Source organism: Macaca mulatta, chromosome 9, assembly GCF_049350105.2.
Source record: "Macaca mulatta isolate MMU2019108-1 chromosome 9, T2T-MMU8v2.0, whole genome shotgun sequence".
NCBI classification, from domain to species: Eukaryota; Metazoa; Chordata; class Mammalia; order Primates; family Cercopithecidae; genus Macaca; species Macaca mulatta.
Genome location: NC_133414.1, coordinates 56,098,929 through 56,124,919, shown reverse-complemented (window position 1 = coordinate 56,124,919; position 25,991 = coordinate 56,098,929). Strand labels below are relative to the sequence as shown.

The following is a 25,991-nucleotide window of genomic DNA, read 5'->3' as shown; positions in this document are numbered from 1 at the left end:
CCTATTTTGCAACTGGGCAGTCTGTCTATGGAGGCTGGGGTCACATCAACCCCAATCCTAACAACTTTCTCTCCCACTTTGGGCCCTTCAATGTGTCCACTTTCCTGAGACCCCTTAAGGGAGTTTATGCAGATTTATAAAAGTGATGATGATTGCCCCTCACAGCCACCTTTTCCCATCAATGCTTTGTCATGTACCTTCACAGCAGGATCTGAAACTTGTCCTAGCGTCCACAGCCGGTCTTGACCTCAACGGAACTTATGTACCCTTGTGTGAAGCAGAGGATGCAACCTTAGGACTCTGAGCCTTGACCTTTGCTGTGTGCCACCCTCCACTCCTTTCTCTCTCAGATTTGGGAGGAGTGGGGGGAGGAGCCACCTGGAGCAGTTCAGGAGTGGGGAGCTTCAGGACAGTTTGCACCACACACTCTGGGACTTCGCTGCACAACACCCCTGACCCCCATGTGAGGAAGGTGGTTTTTGTTTTCTCCACTAGACTGTCAGCCCCTCCCTAGGAGCACAGTGTGTCTTGCTCACATTCGTGTCCCCAGTGTCAGCACTTAAAATGGGTTCAACAGATAAATGTTGAATGAAATTCAGAAATGATGTGCAATAGTAACAGCTAACATTTAGGAATCAACTTATTACTTACATGACACCTTTGCATATTGAGTGAAATTAAGTTGTTTGGTTTAACAAATGTGTGGCTTTCGGGTAGAGGACAAGAACATAGCAAGAGGAAGCATTCTTTATGAGTCCTTCACGCAAGAGGATGGGCAGACACATCCCTCCAGAGGCAGGGACCCAGAGAAACGCCCGGCCAGGCAGAAGAGCTCCAGGATGAGGCCCCGATCCTGGAAAAGTGCGTTTGAAGGAGGCTTAAGGCATATCAGACAGCCTGGCCAACATGGTAAAACCGGCCTCTACTAAAAATACAAAAAAAATTAGCCGGGCATGGTGGCATGGTAGTCCCAGCTACTTGGGAGGCTGAGGCAGGAGAATCACTTGAGCCCAGAAGGCGGAGGTTGCAGTGAGCCGAGATCCTGCCACTGCACTCCAGCCTGAGAGACAGAGTGAAGAAAAAAAAAAAAAAAAAAAAGGTATTATTAGAGAGGCTTTATCTCCTACGTGTTCAAAAGCAACCATGCTCCTCCCAGTATCTCACTAAGACTTGGACTGACTGTGTTCCTGTTGCTCTTCACAGAAGCTCCATGAAAGCGAGCTTCGCCTTTGTTCATGCAGCGAGCTGCTCAACACAGGACCTGGAAGCCCCCAAGGCTTTATCAACGGATTTCTCCCCAAAACTTCGTTTCCTTCCGCGACGCCCTACAAGAACCCTGGACTCCTGAGTCCCTGGCTCAGCGCCTGCTACCCCGATGCTGTCAATCAGATCTTGCTAATCTGAGCGGCCGTGGCTCGGACCCGACTCCGCGTCCACTGACAGGTCGGCGCTATGGGTCTCCGGATTCCCAGTCCAAATCCGACGGCTTGAGGTCCCCGCGTCCCCGGGACCTGCGGAGCCCGAGCACCGGGAGCGCCAGAGAACTACATTTCCCACAGTGCTCTTGGGAAGCCGGGGCCGCCGAGACCCACGGCCCGGCGGGCGAGCTCGCGCGGAGACTCCTGGGAGTTGTAGTCCGGTCCGCCGGCGCCGGCACTGGTGCTGCTGCGGGCACGGCGCCGGCCTTTGTCTGCGGGCACGCGCCGCTGCGGTGAGTGAGGCCCCCGGCCGGGTCAAAGCGCCGGGGCAAGGCGGGGCTGCGCTATCAGGCCGCTGTCCCGGGCCCTCCGTGTGGCCGCATTATGACAGCGGCCGCCACGGAAATGAGCAGGCCCGGCCGGCCCGGCCCCCAAGGGAGGCCAGCCGCGAGCGGAGAGGTCGGCGGTCCTTAGAGCAGGGTCCCGTGGACCGGAGAGCGGGGTGCCGAGGTTCAGGACGCTGGGCGGGCCCGGGGCCCGGGGCCCGAGGCGGGAGGGCAGCGTCTGCGGAGAGGAGCAGGGCCCATGGGGTCGGGGCGTGGGAAGGGGAGGCCGCGGTGGGCTCCCCGGGCCTCCGTGCGGGCTTCAGCGAGGGCGGGAAGCCGGCGCCGGCCTTTCGGGGATGCGAGGAGAGGCAGCCCCTCCAAGGGAGAATAGGAAGCCAGGCAGTGTGTGGGAAATCACGCTACCCACAAGCTCCTACACCTGAAACGCCCCAGGACATTCTCCAGACCGCCAAGTGTACCCCTCCTCTCATCCGCCCTCCAGAGGACGCTGGATTTTAGGTCTTAAGCCTGGTGGTCTCGTCAGATACCCCTCCTGTTTGGTTCTTTCCCTCTCACTGTCCTACTGATAGGAGAGTGTTAGGAACCTGTTTGGTAAGTGGGGAAACTTGCCGAAGGTCATAGACCCTGGGGGAGCCAGGGCAAGAAGCCAAGACTCTCACGGACTACTACTAAGCTTTTTCCAAAGGATATAATAGCCTTTCTAATAGGAAAATCAATGTTTTTAATTATAAAGCCACTTTTACAAAATCTTAGGAAAACTACTTCCTCAGACCTGTGATCTAGGGAGAAAAATGTGACAATTTCCCCCTTACTAATCACGGAGGTCCCTGATAGGCGGCGGAGTTGTAACTTGAAGACGTCACAGCAGGTGGAAAGGCAGAGCTGTGAATTCTACCCTAATTTCCAGAATCCCCAGCGACAGAGTCCAACCCCAGGCAGCAGGCGTCATGTACTCCAGGGACTTTTAATGTGTGCAGTTGTTGAGCAAGAATACCTTGAACTTCCAAATGATGTGCTGGCATGCTGGTAGGGAATTCCTTTGTAGGTTGTGTTCTAAGTTGGAAGTGAGTCCTCCAAATAAAAATTTAAATGCCTCTCTTGGTCATCACAGCATTTAGCAGAACGTGCAGCTGTCAAGAAGAACCAGATGCTTAGGTTGACAAAACAAATAATGGTAGCATCATATTATTATTTCATTAAATCAGAAGGCCAGCATTTTGATAGGACATATTAGAGGGAAACAAGGAGTATGCATTGAACCACTGCGTTTCTTAAAAGTGTAAGAATTCAGTAATTAGGATCCTGAAGTAAGAAAAAATATTTTTTAAAAAAATAGATCATGTGGGCCAGGTGTAGTGGCTCATGCCTACAATCTCAGCATTTTGGGAGGCCAAGGCAGGAGGATCACTTCAGGCCAAGAGTTGGAGACCAGCCTGGGCAGGATAATGAGACCCGATCTCTACAAAAAAAAAAAATTTTAATAATTTTTAAAAATTAGCTAGGCTTGGTGGTGCTTACCTGTAGTCCTAGCTATTTGGGAGGCTGAAGTGGGAGGATCCGTTGAGTCCAGGAGTTCAAAGCCACAGCAAGCTATGACTGAGCCACTGTACTCCAGCCTGGGCAACAGAGCAAAACCTTGACTCAGAAAACTTTAAAAAATAATAATAATAAAAGATAATTTAGAACACATACAAGAGGATTCCTAGGATCTGGAAGAGTAATTCAGTCTAGTCATACTCTCTTCCTTTCTGTTCAATTTTATAAGCATTCTGACCAGGTCTTTAGTGATCAGGAAATAGACAACTGTTTAATGTAAGAGCATACACTTTGGATCCAGAAAGTCTTGGATTTGAACCTTTGCTCCACCTTGATTCCTTATTTTCTGTGGGTTTTTGGGCAAGTTACTTAACCTAGTTGGAGTGCCTCGGGCTTGGTTTTGGAGTCCAGAGTAGGTCTTTCTTTTCCAAGAATTGACAAGTGTTTACACTTGGTCAGAACTGGTATTCTTGTATCTTCAAGAGCAAGAGAAAGGTGAGTCTGGGTCTGGAGCCTCCTAAGAATTGTTCAGTGATAACATATGGACTCTCTTGGTAAGTCTTTGTAACTACAGAGAACTGGAGAGCTGCTTGGTTCCAACCAATCGTGAAGGCTGAAATGTTTTTTTAGATTCTGAATTCCTCTGGGGCTTGGAGGGAAGAAAGTAGTAGGTGGTTAGGTGGGGAACCAAAATGGAAGATCCCAATCACATGCCAAGACCAAAGTGTAAACAGGAGTGACTGTTAACTTGGGATTGGCAGGAAGAGATATATGTTTATGTGTTCTCTGCCTTCCCACATCCTGCTTCCTCCTAGACTCATTTGTGTGTGGTCCTGGTACCTCTGGGCCCATTTTGCAGTGACATTATAGTAACTAACATTATGTCAAGCAATCTAGGTTTCTTACATTCACTTATGCCTCCACAACTGTTGACTTTTTCCTTCTCACATATCAATTATTCTGCCCTTTCCTGTTTGTTTCTGTTTGTTTGTTTTTATCCCTCAGGTGCTCAGGAACAGCCCATGGAAGAATCATATGAAGAGGTGGTGACTGAGGTCGTAAGCAGGAGTGGACATGTTTGGATTTCCAACAGCTACCCTGCTGGACTGTCATGGAAGATATGCCCAGAATGTAGCGTTCTTCAGTGAGTGAGTCAGTTGATGTCTGGATGTGCTCAGCTCACAGATATTCAGTGTTCCTGTCCTCAGCACTGGTCAGCAGTCTGAGGAAGCAGAGGAGACCTTGCTTTGGTAGAGCTCGCTGTTCCTAGGGTTACAAGAAAAGCCTGTGAGCTGGAGTTAGAAGTAATAGTAGAAACAGAGCAAGAGAACCATCGTGATATAGAGGTAGCGTTGAAGTAGTCTCTGAGAATCAATGAGCAGCTTAAATCTCAGCATTGTCTCTGAATAAGGCAAGAGAACAAGGAGAAAATTACCCTGGGGTGACACCAAGAAAACTGTTAATGGTGATGAATGGACCCATATTTAAAGTGCACCAGGAGGCTCAGATGCAGGGCAGTATTAGGAAAAAATAAAGTCAATACCTGCATAGAGAATAACTTCCAAACCAAAATTGATTTCAGTTTTGCCATAGCTTAGTAGGCTGAAAATAGCAAGGATTTTAATGGGAAAAATTCCTTGGATCAGATTCTATAATTGCCATGGCTAGATCTGCAGTATCAGACAGGTTATTTAACTTCCTTAAGCTCCAGGTTCATCTGTAAAATGGGGCAGTAAGTTCTATCTTGTAGGGTTGCAGGGATTAGCAATGACAGATGTAAAGTACCCAGGATTGTGCCACATATTTTCTGAGGTCACGGTGCTTATTCCATTGTAAAAGCAGACTGGACAGAGGTGGATTTCTGAAGAAGCAAATGCAGCTTAAGTTTTAGGACCGCTTACTTGCATTGGTCTCTCCAAGACCCTGGACTTAATTTTATACATTTTCTTAAAAGGGTGCCTCTAAAATGGGGAAGTTTTAGGCCTTATACAGCCTGGATCCACACCTGTTTTGGAGTCAGACAAAAGTTGGGTATGGGGCTCTATGTGATTCTGTATAGTTTTCTAAATTTTCTGAGCCGGTTTTCTGACCTATAAAACAGAGAAAACCATGTCTGTCTTACAAGGTTATTTGTTGGCCTAAATTAAATTTAGAGGCAGTACAGTACTATGGAGAATGCCTATTTGAGTCAGCTCTAACTTACCTAGTTCTGTGACCTTTGACAGTCTCCCTTTGCTCCCATTATCTGTATCAATCTCATGGTATTGTTTTCAGGATTGCATTGTCTATGCACAGAATAAGGCCTGGCACATCATAAGCACTCAAAGAATTATGTTTCTTTTTCCCTATTCTAAATCAGCATATTGGTGCTTCTTACGTGACTTCCCTCTCATTTTATCAGATGTGATGACTGAAGCCCACCACAAGTATGACCACTCTGAGGCTACAGGATCCTCAAGCTGGGATATCCAAAATTCTTTCAGAAGAGAGAAGCTGGAACAAAAATCCCCAGATTCGAAGACCCTACAGGAAGATTCACCTGGAGTGAGACAAAGGGTCTATGAGTGCCAGGAGTGTGGAAAATCCTTCCGGCAAAAAGGTAGTCTAACGTTACATGAGAGAATCCACACTGGTCAAAAGCCTTTTGAGTGCACCCACTGTGGAAAAAGCTTCAGGGCCAAAGGCAATCTTGTTACACATCAGCGGATACACACGGGAGAGAAGCCTTATCAGTGCAAGGAGTGTGGGAAAAGCTTCAGTCAACGAGGTAGTCTCGCTGTCCACGAGAGACTCCACACTGGACAGAAACCCTACGAGTGTGCTATTTGTCAGAGAAGCTTCAGGAATCAGAGTAACCTTGCTGTTCACAGGAGAGTTCACAGTGGTGAGAAGCCCTATAGATGTGATCAGTGTGGAAAAGCCTTCAGTCAGAAAGGAAGCTTAATTGTTCACATCAGAGTCCACACGGGCCTGAAGCCCTATGCCTGTACCCAGTGCAGGAAGAGTTTCCACACTAGGGGGAATTGTATTCTGCATGGCAAAATCCACACAGGAGAGACACCCTATCTGTGTGGCCAGTGTGGAAAAAGCTTCACCCAGAGAGGGAGCCTGGCTGTGCACCAGCGAAGCTGCTCACAGAGGCTCACCCTTTGACCACTCTCTTGAACAGAAGTTCTTTACAAATTAAGAGTACAAAATTCTCTGAGATGAAGCAACCTATCCAGTTCTATGGAATGAATGGAGAATCTTTCAGAAAGACCATCATCGGGTAGGGCAAACTGACTTTTCTCCTTTCCCCTAAAAGAGTATGAGAAATAAATGTCTTCTTTATTATCATTATCATGTATGTTTTATAATTTCTGTCACTTTATTTTGACCTGATTTTTCAAGGTACCCCCATTAATCCGGTGCCACACTAGAGATTGCTCTGTGTATACACAATACAGATTTTAAATTTGTAGTTGACACCATCAGGCTTTTTTAAATGTAAAAAATCAGCCCCTCATCAATCGCAAGTTCTTTTTCTTCCCTACATATTCAAATTAATCTTGTTTTGCCTTCAAAACCACTGGGCAAAATCCATGGGGCAAATCTAGTTAACCTTTATAATCTTCTTGTTGAACATTTCATTACCTGGATGATACCCCTAATAACCTATTGTAACTAATCACTCATGTCTGTAGGAAAGGGCCTACCCTTTTGTTACAAAAGAAAATTTCTTTCCAAGCCTGCAGAGCTTTAGTTTGTGCATTTAGACATACTTCAGTCCTCCACTCCTAACTAGGATAGAGATAATTCACCTATAACCAAAGAGCAAACAACTACTGTCTGTGCAATTTTTTAAAATCTTTAACCCATTTCTCCCCATCTATTAAAGGGACTCCTACATTCTCAGAGACCTTCACTCCCTCTTTGGTAACAGTAGTAATATCTTAGGATTGGGTTATCTAGAAAGGATGTAAGTGTTCTTATTACTGAACCCAGACTTGTAGTTTGTGGTCAATAATGAACTTCCACTTTGCAACAATACTATCCTCTTCCTCCTGCACACACACAAAGAAATTTGGAATTCTAACCCATCCTTTTTTCTGACCTCCAGGGGATGAGATTTGAAGAAGGCTGCAGAAGAAAAATTGGTTCTGAGGGGAAATTTTCATTTCCATTTTTTAAAATCTTAGCCATCTCTATAATTTTTCATGCTGAGCATTTATGTAAGTGAAATAAATGATGGATGATAGAGATTTTGGTTTTCTTGGTAAGACACCATTCCATACTTTCTAGTGGATCCTATAAACCAGTGGTCCCCAAGCTTTTTGGTACCAGGGACCAGTTTCATGAAAGACAATTTTCCTACAGATGGAGGGGGAAGGTGGGATGGTTTTGGGATGATCCAAGCACATTACATTTATTGTGCACTTTATTATTATTACATTATAGTATATAATGAAACAATTATAAGGTACTCACCATAAGGTAGAATCAGTGGGAGTCCTGAGCTTGTTTTCCTGCTACTAGACAGTCCCATCTGGGGGTGATGGGAGACAGCGACAGATCATAAGGCATTAGATTCTCATAAGGAGTGCACAACCTAGAATCCCTTGCATGCACAGTTCACAATGGGGTTCACACTTCTATGAGAATCTAATGCTGCCACTATCTGACAGGAGGCAGAGCTCAGGTGGTAATGTGAGTGGTGGGCAGTGACTGTAAATACAGATGAAACTTCACTTGCTCTCCCACCACTCACCTCCTGCTGTGTGCCCCAGTTCGTAACAGGCCACAGACTGGTACTGATCCATGGCCCCAGGGTTGGGAACTCCCTGCTATAAATTATTGCCTCCTTAATCCCAAAAAGCTTGTAATAGTAAATCCTTACCATGTGGAGAGGTAAATTTCAAAGGTCTTTGAGCATTGAAATAATTTAGAAACACTGGATTTTAATATGAAAGTATTATTCCAAAGATACCATGATAACATTTGAAGATATATACAAGAATGTTCATATCATCTTCATTTATAAAAGCTACACACTAGAAATAAATGTCCAACAATGGGTGAGGGATAAACTGTAGTATATGCATACAGTGAAATACAACTCAGCAATAAAAAAGAACATACAAGTGATACATCAATATGGATGAATCTGAAAGTTTTATGTTGAGTTAAAGAAGTCAAATACACAAATAGTATAATTCCACTTACGTGCCTCACAGAACAGGAAAAACTATGTGTGAGGATTGACCTGAAAGGCACACAAGGGAAGTTTACAGAGTGAAAACAATGTTCTCTACCTGACATCAGGCAGTAGATGCACGGGTCTAAACAATTACCAAAATTCATTGAACTCAATGCTTAAGATCTGCGCATTTTATTATATGTAAGATATACTTCAGTAACCATGAAGCAGTATATTGCCTACAAGCTCTTTGACACTCATCCCATGAAGATATGTAGGCTATGTCACCACCGCTTGAATCTGGACAGCCTTGTGACTGCTTCAAACAATAGAACACAACAGAAGTGATACTACACCAAGTATAGTTCTGAAAAGCCCTTAAAAGGTACGAAAAATTTCTGCCTGGTTCTCTTGAGAGACTTACTCTCAGGTGAAATCAGCCACCATGTAAAAAGTCCAGTTATCCTGAAATCACTATAATGGACAAGCTGCATATAAATGCTCCAGCCAACAGTTTCAGCTGAGCTCCCAACAGCCTGCCAGCCATGTGTGAGGGTCATTGTAGGTTTCTGGCCCAGTAGAATGCAGCCCCAGCTGACATCTGGCCAAAACTGCATGAAAGACTCCAAAGTGAGACTGCCTCACCTAATTCCTGACAAACAAAATCATGAGAAAAATGAAACATTATGGTTGGATACCACTAAATTTTCAGGTAATTTGTTATGCAGCAATAACAGAATAACTTAAGTATTTTTTAAGGATAAGCCACTGTAAAATTTATATATAGGAAAAATCGGAGGCTAGGAGTGGTGGCTCATGCCTGCAATCCCAGCACTTTGGGAGGCCAAGGTAGGTGGATCACCTGACGTTGGGAGTTCAAGACCAGCCTGACCAACATGGAGAAACCCTGTCTCTATTAAAAATACAAAATTAGCTGGGCATGGTGGCGCATGCCTGTAATCCCAGCTACTTGGGAGGCTGAGGCAGGAGAGTCAACTCGAACCCGGGAGGCAGAGGTTGCAGTGAGCTGAGATTGTGCCACTGCACTCCAGCCTGGGCAACAAGAACAAAAACTCTGTCTCAAAAATAAAAAAAAAGAAAAATCTGGGGAAGCAACTTGATATTACCTCACTGGCTAAATCAAAACAGGAAATTATGATTTATGATTCACCAGAAAGCTTAAGGTTTAAAATAAACATTCTCTTTGACAAAATAAGAGGCATGGTATAGATAGTTAACTGATATCTAATCCAAGTTATAAAATGAAGAAGTAGATGCTGGACTCCAGCAGTACTGCATTATAAGAAATGTAAAAATATATGCCTATATGTATACTTATACTTTCAGAATCTCAAAAATATATATGTGTATATATAGATAAATATAAAGAAAGAGCTATATAGATACATAAAATCTTAAAAGCATAGTTCTGCAAAAAGGAATGAGTAAATAATAAAGAGTAAAGAGGTCAGAAAATATATCATTGGCCACTGGTGATCAACTAAACCTTTAGCCCCTCTCCCCTCCCTGTGGTAGGGGGGTGCTGAAAGTTCCAGTCCCCTAATCCTGCTTTGGTCTTTATGGTGACCAGCCCCATCCTGAAGCTACCTTAGGACCCCTGGCCATAGTCATCTTATTAGCATAAAAAACGCACTCTTATCACTCACGAGATTCCAAGAGAGAAGCTGTTATGTCAGGAAATGGAGATAAAAACCAAATATATGGGCCAGGGTGCGGTGGCTTATGTCTATAATCCCAGCACTTTGGGAGGCTGCTGTGGGCGGATCACTTGAGTTCAGGAGTTCGAGGCCAGCCTAGCCAACATGGTGAAATTCCATCTCTACTAAAAATACAAAAATTAGACAGAAGTGCTGGCGGACGCCTGTAATCCCAGCTACTTGGGACTCTGAGATAGGAGAACCACTTGAATCCGGGAGACGGAGACTGCAGTGAGCCAAGATTGTGCCACTGTACTCCAGCCTAGGTGACAGAGTGAGACTCTGTCTCAAAAAGAATAAATACATAAAAATAAAATTAAAATATACATATATAATGTGATATCATAAGCCCCAAATACATAAAGCAAAAATTGAGAGAACAAAGGAAATATAGACACCACCAAAATCCCATAGTTAGAGATGTTGACACCCTTCTCTCAATAGCTGGTAAAGTTAGGGGGAAAAAAACAGTAAGGATATGGAAGTTTTGAATAGCACTATCAACCAACTTGATGCCATTGGTATTCGTGGGTACTACACGCATCAAAAGCAGCATACACATTCCTCTGAAGTGCACATGAAACCTTCACCACAATAGACCATATGCTGGGCCACAAGTCTCAATAAATTTAAAACACTTGAATTATACAGAGTATATTCTTTGGCCACTACGTCGTTAAATTAGTAATCAATAATAATAAAATATCTAGAAAATCCCCACAATTGTTTGGAAATTAAACTGTACACTTCTAAATCACTTATAGTTCAAAGAATAAATCACAAAGAAAATTGAGGAAAATATTTTGAACTGAATGATAATATGTGTCAAAATATGAGGGCTGCAGTTAAAGCAGCTCTTTAGGGGAATTGTGTAGCTTTAAAATGCCTGGATTCGAAAAGAAAAAAACATAAAATCACTGATCTGTTACCTACTTGAGAAGCTAGAAAAAGAGTTAATCAAAACCAAAGAAAGAAGATATTGTTCATAATAGAGTAGATCAATGAAACTGAATATCAGCAAAGCAGAAGTAAGCTCTTTGAAAGGGTTAATAAAACTGATAAACTCATAGCAAGGCTAATCAAAAAAAAAAGAAAAGAAACACAAACTACAAATATCAGGAATAAAAGAAAGGACATCACAACAAATTACAAAGATATTAAAGGAAAAATGAAAGCATACTATGAACAGTGTTATGTCGAAAAGTTCAACAACAAAAATGAAGTGTACAAAGTGTTTAAAAGACACAACTTGCCAAAATGACAGAAGAAGAAACAGAAAATCAACTGGGTGCAGTGGCTCACCTGTAATCCTAGCACTTTGAGAGACCAAGACAGGAAGATTTCTTGAATTTCTTGATGCCAGGCATTTGAAATCACCCTGGGCAACATAGTGAGACCCTGTCTCCACCAAAACAAAAAAAAAAGAAAAGAAATAGAAAATCCAAGTATCCCTATATCTAATAAAGAAATTCAAATACCTTCACACAAAGAAAACTCCAGGCCAAAATCGCTTTACTGATAAAACATAAAACATAAAAAAGTATTCCTACACATTTTTTCAGAAAATAAAAGAGAATATGCCCTAAGTCATTGTATAAAATCAGTATTACTTTGACCCTAGAACCAAAGATGTCATAAGAAAAGAAAATTATACATCAGCATCCCTCATGAACATAGACACAAAAATACTTAATATTTTAGCAAATCTAATCAAACAATATATAAAATACATAATACATCCTGATAAAGTGTAGTTTGTAAAATTAATGTGCCTTGCAAGTCTAAAATTTTTCCCCATCACAGCACCATATTATACGTCCAAGTAAAGACCCAAATCTGTTTCATCTACCTAGAATTTCGATAATTAAGAAAATATATATATGTAGGGGGGTGTGTGTGTGTGTTTGTGTCTGTACAACTGATTTTCATTATTCATAGATTCTATACTTACAAATATACCTACTTGCTAAGTTTTATTTGTAACCCCCAAATCAATACTCACTGTGCTTTTGTGGTCAGTCACTCACAGACATGCAGAGGACAGTGAGAAATTTGAGTCATGCAACATGCACATTCCCAGCTAAAGTCAAACAATTATTGTCTTCTTGTTTCCTTTCTTATATTATAAACAAGTGGCCTTTTCACAATATATTGAGTGCTACGTTTTTCATAGGTTTGTGCTTTTTGTTGATGATTTTTCTGTTTAAAATGACTTCAAATTTAGTGCTGAAGTGCTCTCTGTTTTTCCTAAGCTGTGAGGTGCCTTGTGGAGGGAGAAAACACATGTGTTACATAAGCTTTGTTCAGGGATGAGTTATACTCCTCTTGGCAATGAGTTTAAAGTAAATGAATCAACAATATATATTAAATTAGGTTTCTTTAAACAGAAACATACATAAAACAAGGTTATATTTTGATCAGCTTATTAAAATGTTGTGACTAGAAGCTTGTAGGAACCTAACCCTGTATTTCTCCTAGGAACAATGGTTCCATATTTGCTAATCAATATTCACAGAGACTTTACAGAACATAACTACTGTGAATAATGAGAATCAACTATATATGTGTATATAATACATACATCTGTATATATATTATATAGGTATATATAATACATATATCTATATAAATGTGCATATATTTGTATAATATGTATAACACATAAAATATATTTAAAACAAATCATTAAATATCAAAATGTTAAGTTAAAATTTTAGGCTAAAGTTCCTAGTGTATGGGTACATTAAGACTGAATAAACATATTCCACTGAAGTGCAGAATTTTGCTCTGTTAAAATGAGAATCTAGCTTCCCATTGACTTTCATTGTAAAATATCAATGTGTCTGTAAGGTGGGACTGACTCCATACAATAAAAATCATACACCAGAAAACCAGAAATATTTGACATTAGTATGTAGAAAAATGATTTTTAAATGACAGCTAACATTTTTGAAATGCTTAGGCTTTGCTAGATGCTGAGCTAAGCTTTATATCCTTGGCTCTCACAGCAAACTTGAATAAGTGCTAACTATAATTCAGAAAACTAAAGTCTAGAGGGGTTAAAAAAAACGTATACAAGGTCATGCAGGTGGTGAATAAAAAAGAATCAAATGGAAATTTTAGAACTGGAAAATAAATGTAAAAATCACTAGATGGCTCAATAGCAGCATGAATATGGTGGAGCAAGGAATCAATACATTTGAAAATAGAATAATAGAAATTACCCAATCTGAATGACAGAGAGAAAATAGACTAAAAAGAAATTAACAGATTATCAGGGACCTGGGAAACAACAACAAAAGAGATAACATTGGTGTCACTGCTGTTTTAGAAGAGAAAAGAAAGTAAGGCCGAGAATGTACTTGAAAAAAATAATGACTGAAAATTACCCAAATTTGGTGAAAGCCACAAACTTTCAGATTCAAGAAGCAGAGCAAACATGATAAACACAAAGAAACACACAGCAAGACACATCATAATTAAACCTCGTTAAATCAAACATGATGAAAAAATCTTGAAAGCAGCTAGAGAGAAACAAAACAATCTATAGTGAATGAATGATTTGAGTAACAATGGACATGTCACTAGAAATTATGGAGGCCAGAAGGAATTCACACACATTTTTCAGAGAAAAGAACTCTCAACCCAAAATTTTATATCAGTGAAAACATAATCATTCAAGAACGAAGGGGAAGGAGGAACTCCTCCCTAACTCATTCTATGAGGCCAGCATCATCTTGATACCAAAACCTGGCAGAGACACAACAAAAAAAGAAAACATCAAGCCAACATCCTTGATGAACATCAATGCAAAAATACTCAACAAAATAGGGTTTATCTCTGGGATGCAAGCTTGGTTGGTCCAATATATGCAAATCAATAAATGTGATTCATCACATCAACAGAACTAAAGACAAAAACCACATGATCATCTCAATAGATGCAGACAAGGCTTTTGATAAAATTCAACATCCCTTCATGTTAAAAATTCTCAATAACCTAGGTATGGAAGGAACATACCTCAAAATAATAAGAGGCATCTATGACAAGCCCACAGCCTGAATGGGGAAAAGCTGGAAGCATTCCCCTTGAAAACTGGCACAAGACAAGGATGCCGTCTCTCACCACTTCTATTCAACATAATATTGAAAGTCCTGGCCAGAGCAATCAGGCAAGAGAAAGAAATAAAAGGCATCCAAATAGGAAGAGAGGAAGTCAAGCTCTCCCTGTTTGCTGATGATATGAACCTATATCTAGAAAACTCCATAGTCTCAGCCTAAAAGCTCCTTAAGCTGATAAACAACTTCAGCAAAGTCTCAGGATACAATATGCAAAAATCGCAAACATTCCTTTACACCAACAACAGTCAAGCTGAGGGCCAAATCAGGAATGCAGTCCCATTCACAACTGCCAAAAAATAAAATAAAATACCTAGGAATACAGCTAACCAGGGAGGTAAAAGATTTTTCTCTACAAGAAGAGCTATAAAACACTGTTCAAAGAAATCAGAGATGACACAAACAAATGGAAAAATACTCCATGCTCATGAGTAGGAAGACTCAATATCGTTAAAATGGCCATATTGCCCAAAGCAATTTACAGATTCAATGCTATTCCTATTAAACTACGATTGACATTCTTCACAGAACTAGAAAAAACTATTTTAAAATTCATATGGAACCAAAAAAGAGCCTGAATAGCCAAGGCAATCCTAAGCAAAAATAACAAAGCTGGAGGCATCACGCTACCTAACTTCAAACTGTACTACAGGGCTACAGTAACCAAAACAGCATGGTACTGGTACAAAAACAGACAGACCAATAGAACAGAATAAAGAAGCCAGAAATAAGGCCACCCACCTACAACTATCTAATCTCCAACAACCCTGATGAAAACAAGCAATGAGGAAAGAATTCTCTATCCAATAAATGGTGCTGGGATAACTGGCTAGCCATATGCAGAAGATTGAATCTGAACCCCTTCCTTACACTATATACAAAAATTAATTCAAGATGGATTAAAGACTTAAATATAAAACCCAAAACTATAATAACCCTGGAAGACAACCTAGGCAATACAATTCTGGACATAGAAATGAGCAAAGATTTCATGATAAAGACACCAAAAGCAATTGCAGAAAAAGCAAAAATTGGCAACTGGCATCTAATTAAACTACAGAGCTCCTGTACAGCAAAGGAAACTATCAATAGAATGAATAGACAGCCTACAGAATGGGAGAAAATTTTTGTAAACTATGCATCTGACAAAAGTGTAATATCCAGCATCTATAAGGAACTTAAACAAATTTACAAGAGAAAAACAAACAACCCATTAAAAAGTGGGCAAACAGATGGGCACAGTGGCTCACATCTGTAATCCCAGCATTTTGGGAGGCTGAGGCAGACAGATCACTTGAGGTCAGGAGTTCAAGACTAGCCTGGCGGTCTCTCCTAAAAATACAAAAATTAGCTGGGCATGGTGGCATGCACCTGTAATCCCAGCTACTCAGGAGGCTGAGGCAGAAGAATTACTTGAACCTGGGAAGCAGAGGTTGTGGTGAGCCAACTTCATGCCACTGCACTGCTGGGGCAATAGAGCGAGGCTCTGTCTCAAAAAAAAAAGAAAAAGTGGACAATGGACATGAACAGACACTTTTAAAAAGATGACATACATGGGGCCAACAATCACACTTTTCAAAAACTCAACATCACTGATCATTAGAGAAATGCAAATCAAAACCACAATGAGATACCATCTCACGCCATTCAGAATGCTATTACTAAAAGCTATTAAAAAGTCAGAAAGTAACAGATGCTGGTGAAGGTGCAGAGAGAAAAAAGGAATGCTTTTACGCTGTTCTTGGGAGTGTAAATTATTTCAACCATTATGGAAGACAGTATGGTGATTCCTCAAAGACCCATAAACAGAAATACCACTTAACCCAGCAATCCCATTACTAGGTATACATCCAAAGGAATATAAGTCATTCCATTATAAAGACACATGCACACATATGTTCACTGCAGCACTACTCACAATAGTAAAGACATAGACTCAACCTAAATGTTCATCAGTGATAGACTGGATAAAGAAAATGTGGTATATATACACCATGGAATACTATGCAGCCATAAAAAAGAATGAGATCATGTCTTTTGCAGGAACATGGATGGAGCTGGAGGCCATTATCCTTAGCAAACTAATGCAGGAACAGAAAACCAAATGCTGCATGTTCTCACTTATAAGTGGGAGCTAAATGATGAGAACACATGGACACATAGAGGGGAACAATGCACACTGGGGCCTACTGGAGATTGGGAAGAGGGAGAGGATCAGGAAAAATAGCTAATGGGTACTAGGCTTAATATTCGAGTGACGAAATAATCTGTACAACAAACCCCCATCACACTAGTTTACCTTTATAACAAACCTGCACATGTACCCCTGAACTTAAAAGTTAATTTAAGTATGAAAAGGAACGTGAAGGGGAAATCAATCATTTCTTTCAGATGAAAGAAAACCAAGAGAATTTTTCAACAGCAGACCTTCCCTAAAATAATGGCTAAAAAAGTTATTCAAGCAGAAAAAAATAATAAAACAAGGAAACTTGAAGCATGAGAAAGGAAAAAATAAAAACAGAAAGAGGCCAGGTCCTGTGGCTCATACCTATAATCCCACCACTTTGGGAGGCCAAGCTGGGTGGATCACCTGAGGTCAGGAGTTCGAGACCAGCCTGGCCAACATGGTGAAACCCCATCTCTACTAAAAATACAAAAATTAGCCAGGTGTGGTGGTGCATGCCTGTAATCCCAGCTACTCCGGAGGCTGAGGTAGGAGAATCACTTGAACCCAGGAGGCAGAGGCTGTAGTGAGCTGAGATCACGCCACTGTACTCCAGCTTGAGCAACAGAGCGAGACTCTATCTCAAAAAAAAAAAAAAAAAATCAGCCTGGCATGGTGGCGGATGCCTGTAATCCCAGCTACTCAGGAGGCTGAGGCAGGAGAACCACTTGAACTTGGAAGGCAGATGTTGCAGTGAGCCAAGATCACGCCACTGTACTCCAGCCTGGGCAACAGAGTGAGACTGACTCAAAAAAAAAAAAAAAAAAAACAGAAAGAGTAGAAATATGGGTAGATATAATAGATTATCCTTCTCTTAAGTTTTCTAAACTATGTTAGGCTTCTGAAGCAATAACTACAACACTGATGTGGTTCTCAATGTGTGCAGAGGAAACACTCAGAGCAATTTCACTATAAAAAGAGTGAGGAAGGGAGCTTGGAGGTACACATATGGTTTATTTCCTTAACAGGATCAAACCACACATAATGATCTACATCAGGCGGGTCTAGTCTTTTGGCTTCCCTGGGCCACATTGGAAGAGGTATTGTCTTGGGCCACACATAAAATACACTAACATTAACAACAGTTAAACAGCTTTAAAAAAAATCGCCAAAAAAAAATCTCATAATGTTTTAAGAAAGTTTACGAATTTGTGTTGGGCCACATTCAAAGCTGTCTGGGCCGTATGCGGTCATGGGCCATGGGTTGGACAAGCTTGATCTACACGTTTACTTTTTTCCCTTAAAATATTCTGAGTTTCTACATTACTTCGTCTAGATCTGCCTAGATTGTTAATAGACAATTATGAGCTGTATGTCAGGAAATGAGGACAAAGACTAAATAAATATATATATTTAACAGTATCACGGGTTATAATTCATTTACAAGTTTCTCTGCTGATTTATTGGCTTATAAGTGTTTACTATCACAAACGATACTGCAGGGAACATCTTTATGCATATCTTTTCGTGTAACTGTGAACAGTTAAACATAAAATACATTCCCAGAAGTAGAATTGCTAGATTAAGTTATATACACTTTAATGGTGGTTGTTGTTTTGAGACAGGGTCTTACTCTGTCGCCCAGGATGGAGTGCAGTGATGCGATCACAGCTCACTGCAGCCTCAACTTACCAGGCTCAAGCGATCCTCTCACCTCAGCCCTCCAAATAGCTGGGACCCCAGGCATGCACCACCGCACCCAGCTATTTTTGTATTTTTTGTAGAGACAGGGTCTCACTATGCTGCCCAAGCTGGTCTCAAACTCCTGGACTTAAGCCATCCTCCCACCTCGACCTCCCAAAGTGCTGGGATTACAGGTGTGTGCCACTGTGCCTGGCCCTTTAATTGTTTTATATTAAAATTTTTTCTATTTAAAAAATTATTTCCAGAGCTCCTTAGGCTTGAAAGTGTGGATTAAACATTAGCAGACATTTTTTAAACAAACTATCCAACCTCATAATCAAATTTTCCCAGGAAATAAAAGGTGGTGACAAGTAAAATCCAGAAGAGAACCACTGGATCTGCTCTACCATGGGGGTGGAAATTTTAGCTTAAACCAGTCAGGGAGCACTGTTCCTGAGAGTTCTTAGGGGTTAGGGTAGCGAATAGAAGCAGAAAATTCAGAAAGGGAGAGAAATAAACACAAGGTGGGACAAAATTCAGAAGCAGCGGCAGCGACTGTTCAGCACTGTGAATATGACTTCCATCAACCCCAAAGAGGCTCTGAGACCAAATACAAACTGGTCCGATGCTTTTGCTAAAGTCCATAAACATCAACACGCAGCTTACTCCACTATTCCGTAATTTACGTATTGTGTTATGTTTGTGTATATAAAAATTAAATATATCATTAAATATAATGTTTAAAAGGTGACCTGTTAAAAGCAAGGATTATATAGTGTTTATCTTCGGGAGGGGTGCTCATAATTTTCTTTTTTTTTTTTTTTTAGTCCAGAGGTCTTTTTTTTTTTTTTTTTTAACACTGATTATGCCATGAATCAATCCACAGGGAAGAGGTTCCAGCAGCTCAAGCTCCTTCCCATTTGTTCTCACACAGTGTGCTTCTCTGAGCAGAGCAGACTGGCGCTTCCGTTGAACCCAGGTACCTTTCTCTTTGGCTTCCTTCTTTTTCTGATCATTTTCCTTCACAAGTTTCAGGAAGCTAGCTCGGCTCTCAGAGTACTTAATGTGCTCAATACCCACATGAATACTCTTGGCAAGAATCTTGCCCTTAACTTGTGTGTTTACAACAATGCCGACGGCCTACTGGGTAACACTGTAGACTCTTCCAGTTCTGCCATGATAACACTTGTGGGGCATTCCTTTTGAAAAGTGCCCATTCCTTTAATGTCTACAATATCATCTTTCTTATAGATTCACATATACGTGACCAAAGGAACAACTCCATGCTTCCTAAAAGGCCTAGAGGACATCTCCCAGGAGCCTCTCCTCTTTCCCTTTGTGTTTGTCATTTTGTCGAATTACTGGAAGACGGTGGTTCTGATCAAAAGGGCCATAATAAATTTTTATTTTCTTGTTTCTGTGTTTTTCTACAATAAACATACATTATTTTTATAACCAAAAATGATCAACGTACGTAATTTTCTCTTTAATATACGTTATCTGATTTTCCCATTAAAGCTAAATATGCTCCTTATCACTTCCAAATAAAAAGTTATAAAAAAAGCCAATAATCTCCCTACTCCAAAAACCCAAGTGTTACATCACTCCAAATAACATCACTCCAAAGTTACACACACACACACACACACACAGAGTATATGGTTGTGTGTATTTCTATAAACTATTTGATATATATACTTATGCAAACCATGGAATTTGAACATATTTTCTTATTTCATTCTTTTTAAACAAAAAAGGACCACTCTATACACATTGTTTGGCAGTTTAGTTTTTCTGTTTTCATTAATAAATGTATCTATCTTTACATTCTAGTAACATATTACTGCAAACTCAGCAGGTTGAACAACACAAATGTATTATCTCACAGTTTTGCGTAGTTCTGAAGTTCAGGAGGGACCAAGCTGGGAACTCTGCTCAGGGTCTCACCAGCCTGAAATCAGTGTGCCAGCCAAGCCATGTCCATCTAGTCTCAACTAGAGAAGATCCCTCCTTAGCCCATTCAGATGGGGGCGCGATGCATTTCCCGATGGCTGTAGTACTAAGGGTCCCAGTTTCTTACTATTAGCTGAAGTTTGCCCTGAGGGCCTTCAGGCCACTTAAACTTCTCTGCCACCACATGGCAGTTTGCCTCTTTAAGTCCAACAGAAGAGAATTTATCTTCTAAGTCTGCTAAGAGTCTGCTTATCTTCCAAGTCGGCTAAGTGTCTTCAGAGTCTCATATAACATAACAACCATAGGAGCGGTGTCCCATCACCTCTGCCATATTCCATCAGAGGCAAGTCTTGGGTTATTCTCACAAAGGGAGAGGTTATACAAGGGCGTGACTCACTGAGGGTAACCTTAGTGTGTTACTTTTCTAAGGATTCTATAATAAGGTACCACAAACCAGGTGGCTTAAATAACATAAATTTATTATCTGGCAGTTCTGGAGGCTAGAAGTACAAAATCAAGGCTGTGCTCCCTCTGAAACTGTAGGGAGAGCCCCTCCTTGCCTGTCCCTAGCTCTGATGGTTTGCTGTCAGCCCTTGGTGCTTCTTGGCTTGCAGCTGCAGGACTTCACTTTCCACTTGTGCCGTCATATGGCCTTCTCCCATGTGTCTGTGTTTCTGCATTTCTCCACCTCTTATATGGACACCAGTCACATTGGATTAAAGGCCCACCCTATGCCACTATGATGTCATCCTAACTAATTACATCTGCAAAGACCCTATGTCCAAACAGGACATGGTATGAGGTACTGGCAGTCAGGACTTCAGCATATCTTTTTGGAGGACAGAATTGAACCCATAACACTTGGCGAGTATCCTCCACGGTATCAAAAACATTCTTCTGCAGCAATACATACAAATCCAACCAAGTGGTTCCGAAGGACATCAGCATCACCTGGGAACTTATAGGAAATGCAAATCCTCAGGCCCTGTCCCAGACCTACTGACCCAGAAACTGCAGAGATTGGGGAGAAGGGAGGGACAGCACAATGTGTTTTAACGAGCCTACAGCTCATTCTTCTTACCAGCTTCACAGTTTGACTCTCAACCCTACCAGACTCTCTAAGCAGACCCAAAACTCCCTTCAAGGCAATAAAAAGAGCAGGAAGAAAATTCCAAGCAGCAGTTGGCCTGGATTATCCTACTCCTTAAACAGGGCGTTGAGACAGTACATGTCTGTCCTCCTTTTCCACGCCGAGTTCCTTATTGCTAGGGCTTCCATTCAAAAATCAATGCCACAGAAGACTAGAAAAGTCAACGAAGATGATTAAATACATGATTTCTTACCTAATTTTGACATCAAGTCACAGGAAGGAGCACAGATGAGTCAACCGTGCCAAAAAGGCCCCACACATGCAAACTCAAATGAATACCTTCATCTTCCCTTTTATCGTGGGCACAAGTCTCTCCCAAAGTCCCTTCCACACCATCCACCAAGTCCAGTTCACCAGCTCACCTGTAGCCCTACCCTGATTCTGTTTACTTCACTTGCATTTGGGGTCATTATGATGTCACTGCCATAGGGTCAGGCACTTAGTGACAATAGAATGTATAATCCAGCCATGACCAAGACTTGTGTTTCTGCAGTACTGAATCCCATCTTACTCTTAGACGGCCTCATTCCTTTGATAAAAGAATGCAAATCACTCCACAATTCTGCTTGCTTTCTAATTTCTATCTCTTCCCAGTAGTTCTGGCCAGCCTGCCTGGTTTTTCCTGATTTTACTGATTATACTCCTTTTATGTTTTCAGGCCACTAACCTCCCTAGCTTTGCCATAGTCCAAAATAGCGACTGTAATCAATACATCTCATTCAACACAAGCTACAGATGTACTGGAAAAACTTGTTTGACTATTGCCATAACCTTTCAGGAAGTTTCTTGGGGTTTTGCTTATACAAACATCTCATATAATCCTGACTATAGCCTGTTGTGACCCTGTCTCTGCTTGATTCAAGAAAATACTCTCTCCCTTTCTCTTAACTCCAACGTTGAGTCTCTTGCCTTAAAGCTATTGTACACATTATTCCTCTTTGCAGCAGTTATCTATCACCTGGGTCGCTCCTTGAAGATTTTAGTTCCTGTATCACTATCACTCACTCCAGCTCTACTGTCATCCCACTTGGAGTGCTTATAAATGACTCATCACTTTTCCTCCTTACTTCCAATGAACTTCCTCTCTGTAAGACCAGAGCCACTCACCTCCATCCATGATCATATTCATAACATTTGCATTATCGATCCAACAATGGTCTCAACTTTAATCATCTCACTTTCTGATTATCAACTCCTGTCTTTGCATCTCACTTCCTCTAGTGAACTAAAGCCAATAAATTGTCAGCTGCATCAAATAATTCATGGATCCTGCTACTCTTTCATTACTGTGCATCCTTCCTTACCAGCTTTTATTATATGGTCCCTCTTTTAATCACCTACTTGCAAACACCCTCAACTCCCATACCTTGCTATCACTTTTAAAAACAGTTTTATCAAGGCATAATTCACACACAATAACACAATTCACATACAATAACACCCACTTATTTTAAGTGTACAATTCAATTATTTTTAGAAAATGTGCACAGCTGAGTAATATCTCAATCTAATGTTAGAACATTTGCAATACACCATCAACAAACTTCATTTCCATTTGGAAACATCCCTCACTGCTACCCTCTGCTCCACGGGACCATAAATCTAATATCTGTTTTTATAGACTTGCCTTTTCTGGACATTTCATATAAATGGAATTATAGAATATATGGCTTCTTTTATCTGGTAGAATGTTTTTGAGGTCCATCCATATAGTAACCCGTATCACTACTTTATTCCTTTTATTGTTAATATTCCATTGTATGAACATAGCAGATATTGTTTGTCCAATCATAAGTTGATGGACATTTTGGTTGTTTCCAGTTTTTGGCTATTTCGAAAATTGACAGCCAGGTGCGGTGGGTCACACCTGTAATCCCAGCACTTTGGGACGCTGAGGTAGGTGGATCACCTGAGATCAGGAGTTTAAGACCAGTCTGGCCAACATGGTGATACCCTGTCTCAAAAAAAATACAAAAATTAGCCAGGCATGATAGTGCATGCCTGTAATCCCAGCTACTCAGGAGGCTGAGGCAGGAGAATTTCTTGAACCTGGGGGACAGAGGTTGCAGTGAGCCGAGATCGCACCATTGCACTCCAGCCTGAGTGACAGAGCTAGACTCCATCAGAAAAAAAAAAAAAGAAGGAAGGAAGGAAGGAAGGAAGGAAGGAAGGAAGGAAGGAAGGAAGGAAGGAAGGAAGGAAGGAAGGAAGGAAGGAAGGAAGGAAAGAAAGAAAGGAAAGAAAGAAAGAAAGAAGGAAAGAAAGAAAGAAAAGAAAGACAGAAAAGATGCTATGAATATTTACATGTAAGTCTTTATGTGGATATATATTTTAATTTTCTTGGGTATATCTCAGAGTAGAATCACTGGGTCATATGGTAAAACTATGTTTAGCATTTTAAGGAACTGGAAAACTGTTGTCAAAATGGCATTTTTACAATTCCAACACCAATGTATGAGGACTCCAGTTTCTTCACATTCTCCCCTGCACTTGTCCATCTTGTGTTGCTATAAAGCAAGGTTGTCCAACCTGCAGCCCAACACAAATTCATAAACTTTCTTAAAACATTATAAGAATTTTGCAATTTTTTTTTAGCTCATCAGCTATCATTAGTGTTAGTGTATTTTATATGGGGCCCAAGACAATTCTTCCAATATGGCCCAGGGAAGCCAAATGATTGGACACCCCTGCTAAAAAGGAATACCCAAGTCTGGGTAATCTACAAAGAACAGAAGTTTATTTGGCTCGTAACTCTGCAGGCTGTACAAGCATGCTGCCAGCGTCTGCTCAGCTTCTGGTGAGACCCTGAGAAGTTTACAATCATGGCAGAAGGCAAGGGGGAGCCAGCACATCACATGGTGAGAAAGAGAGTGGGGTGGCAGTGGGGGAGGTCCCAGACTCTTTTAAACAATTAGATCTCAAGGTAACTCATTACCATGGGGAGTGCAGCAAGCCATTCATGAGGGATCCACCCCCATGACCAAAATACCTCCCACCAGGCCCCACCTCCAACACTGGAGACCACATTTCAACATAATTGGAGGGGACAAATATCCAAATTATACCACCCCCCAACACTTGTTAGTGGCTTCTTATTACAGACAACATTCCCTGGGGCACAAAGTGTCGGTGGCATCTCATTGTGTTTTAATTTACATTTCTAATATCTAACGAGGTTTTCATGTGCTTATTGAGCTTTGTTTTGTTTTTGTTTTTGTTTTTGTTTTTTTTGAGACAGAGTCTCACTCTGTTGCCAGGCTGGAGTGCAGTGGTACTATCTCGGCTCACTGCAACCTCCGCCTCATGGGTTCAAGCGATTCTCCTGCCTCAGCGTCCTGAGTAGCTGGGATTACAGGTGCATGCCACCATGCCCGGCTGATTTTTGTATTTTTAGTAGAGACAGGGTTTCACCATGTTGTCCAGGCTGGTCTCGAACTCCTGACTTCGTGATCCACCCGCCTCGGCCTCCCAAAGTGCTGGGGTTACAGGCGTGAGCCACCACGCCCGGCCCTTTTTCTTTTTTTTTTTTTTTTTTTTTTTTTGAGATGGAGTCTCACTCTGTCACCAAGGCTGGAGTACAATGGTGCGATCTCGGCTCACTGCAACCTCCGCCTCCTGGGTTCAAGCAATTCTCCTGCGTCAGCCTCCCAAGGAACTGGGATTACAGGCGCACACCTATTTCAAGTAAAACTATGATCAAAATAAAAGTGCATGCCTTTTCTATTAATCTGCCTTTTGTCAGTGATTTTCAGCAAACTTTCAGAGGGCAATGGGGAAGTTTTCCCTTCGCCTCTACATCCCAAACCAAATTTATAGTTATACCTCTTATATTTAAGTCAATGATTTTTATGTATGATGAGAAATGACTAAACTTATATTTTGTACATGAGCATATCCAATTATTCCAGCACCATATGTTGAAAAAACTATCCTTTCCCCACGCTGAATTGCCTTGGCACATCTGTCAAAAATCCATTGATAGTGGACTCAGGTGATCCTCCCGTCTCAGCCTCCCAAGTAGCTAGGACTACAGAGGTCACCTGCACCCATGCGGTGGCTCACACCTATAATCCCAGCACTTTGAGAGGTTGAGGCAGGAGGATTGCTTGAGCCCAGGAGTTCGAGACGATGCCCAACTAATTTGAACTTTCATATACAGTCATGCACCATGACATTTCAGTCAATGACAGACTGCATATACAACAATGGTCCCATAAGATTATAATACTGAAAGGCCGGTATGGTGGCTCATGCCCGTAATCCCAGCACTTTGGGAGGCTGAGGAGGGCAGATCATGAGGTCAGGAGTTCAAGACCAGCTTGGCCAACATAGTGAAACCCCATCTCTACTAAAAATAAAAATAAAAAAACTATTAGCTGGGAATGGTGGCAGGCACCTGTAGTCCCAACTACTTGGGAGGCTGAGGCAAGAGAATCGCTTGAACCTGGGAGACAGAGGTTGCAGTGAGCCGAGATCGCGCCACTGCACTCCAGCCTGGGTGACAGAGTGAGACTCTATCTCCAAAAAAAAAAAGATTACAGTACTGTATCTTTACTATACTTTTTCTATGTTTAGATACACAAACACCACTGTGTTACAATTGCCTGCAGTATTCACTATATTCACTACAATAGCATGCTGTACAGGTCTGTAGCCTAGGAGTAATAGGCAACACCATATAGCCTAGGTGTGTAGTAGGCTATACCATTTTGGTTTGTGTAAGTACAC

General features: G+C 41.3%; 1 protein-coding gene and 1 long non-coding RNA gene across 6 annotated transcripts; one reads left to right on the top strand and one right to left on the bottom strand.

Annotated features, from left to right (window-relative positions):
* Positions 1 to 1,631: 1,631 nt before the first annotated feature.
* On the top strand, positions 1,632 to 6,637 carry ZNF32 (zinc finger protein 32). 5 transcript variants are annotated; one of them, XM_015146896.3, is made up of 3 exons: positions 1,632 to 1,711; positions 4,307 to 4,445; positions 5,703 to 6,637. In XM_015146896.3, exons 2-3 carry the CDS (start codon positions 4,376 to 4,378, stop codon positions 6,452 to 6,454), a joined length of 822 nt encoding a protein of 273 aa, XP_015002382.3. In that variant the 5' UTR covers positions 1,632 to 1,711; positions 4,307 to 4,375; the 3' UTR covers positions 6,455 to 6,637.
* Positions 2,582 to 21,678, bottom strand: LOC114669932 (uncharacterized). The gene is made up of 3 exons (XR_003719273.2): positions 21,457 to 21,678; positions 3,284 to 3,381; positions 2,582 to 2,895 (listed from the first exon to the last, which is right to left on the bottom strand). It is a non-coding gene; the product is annotated as an uncharacterized LOC114669932 (long non-coding RNA).
* Positions 21,679 to 25,991: the final 4,313 nt, after the last annotated feature.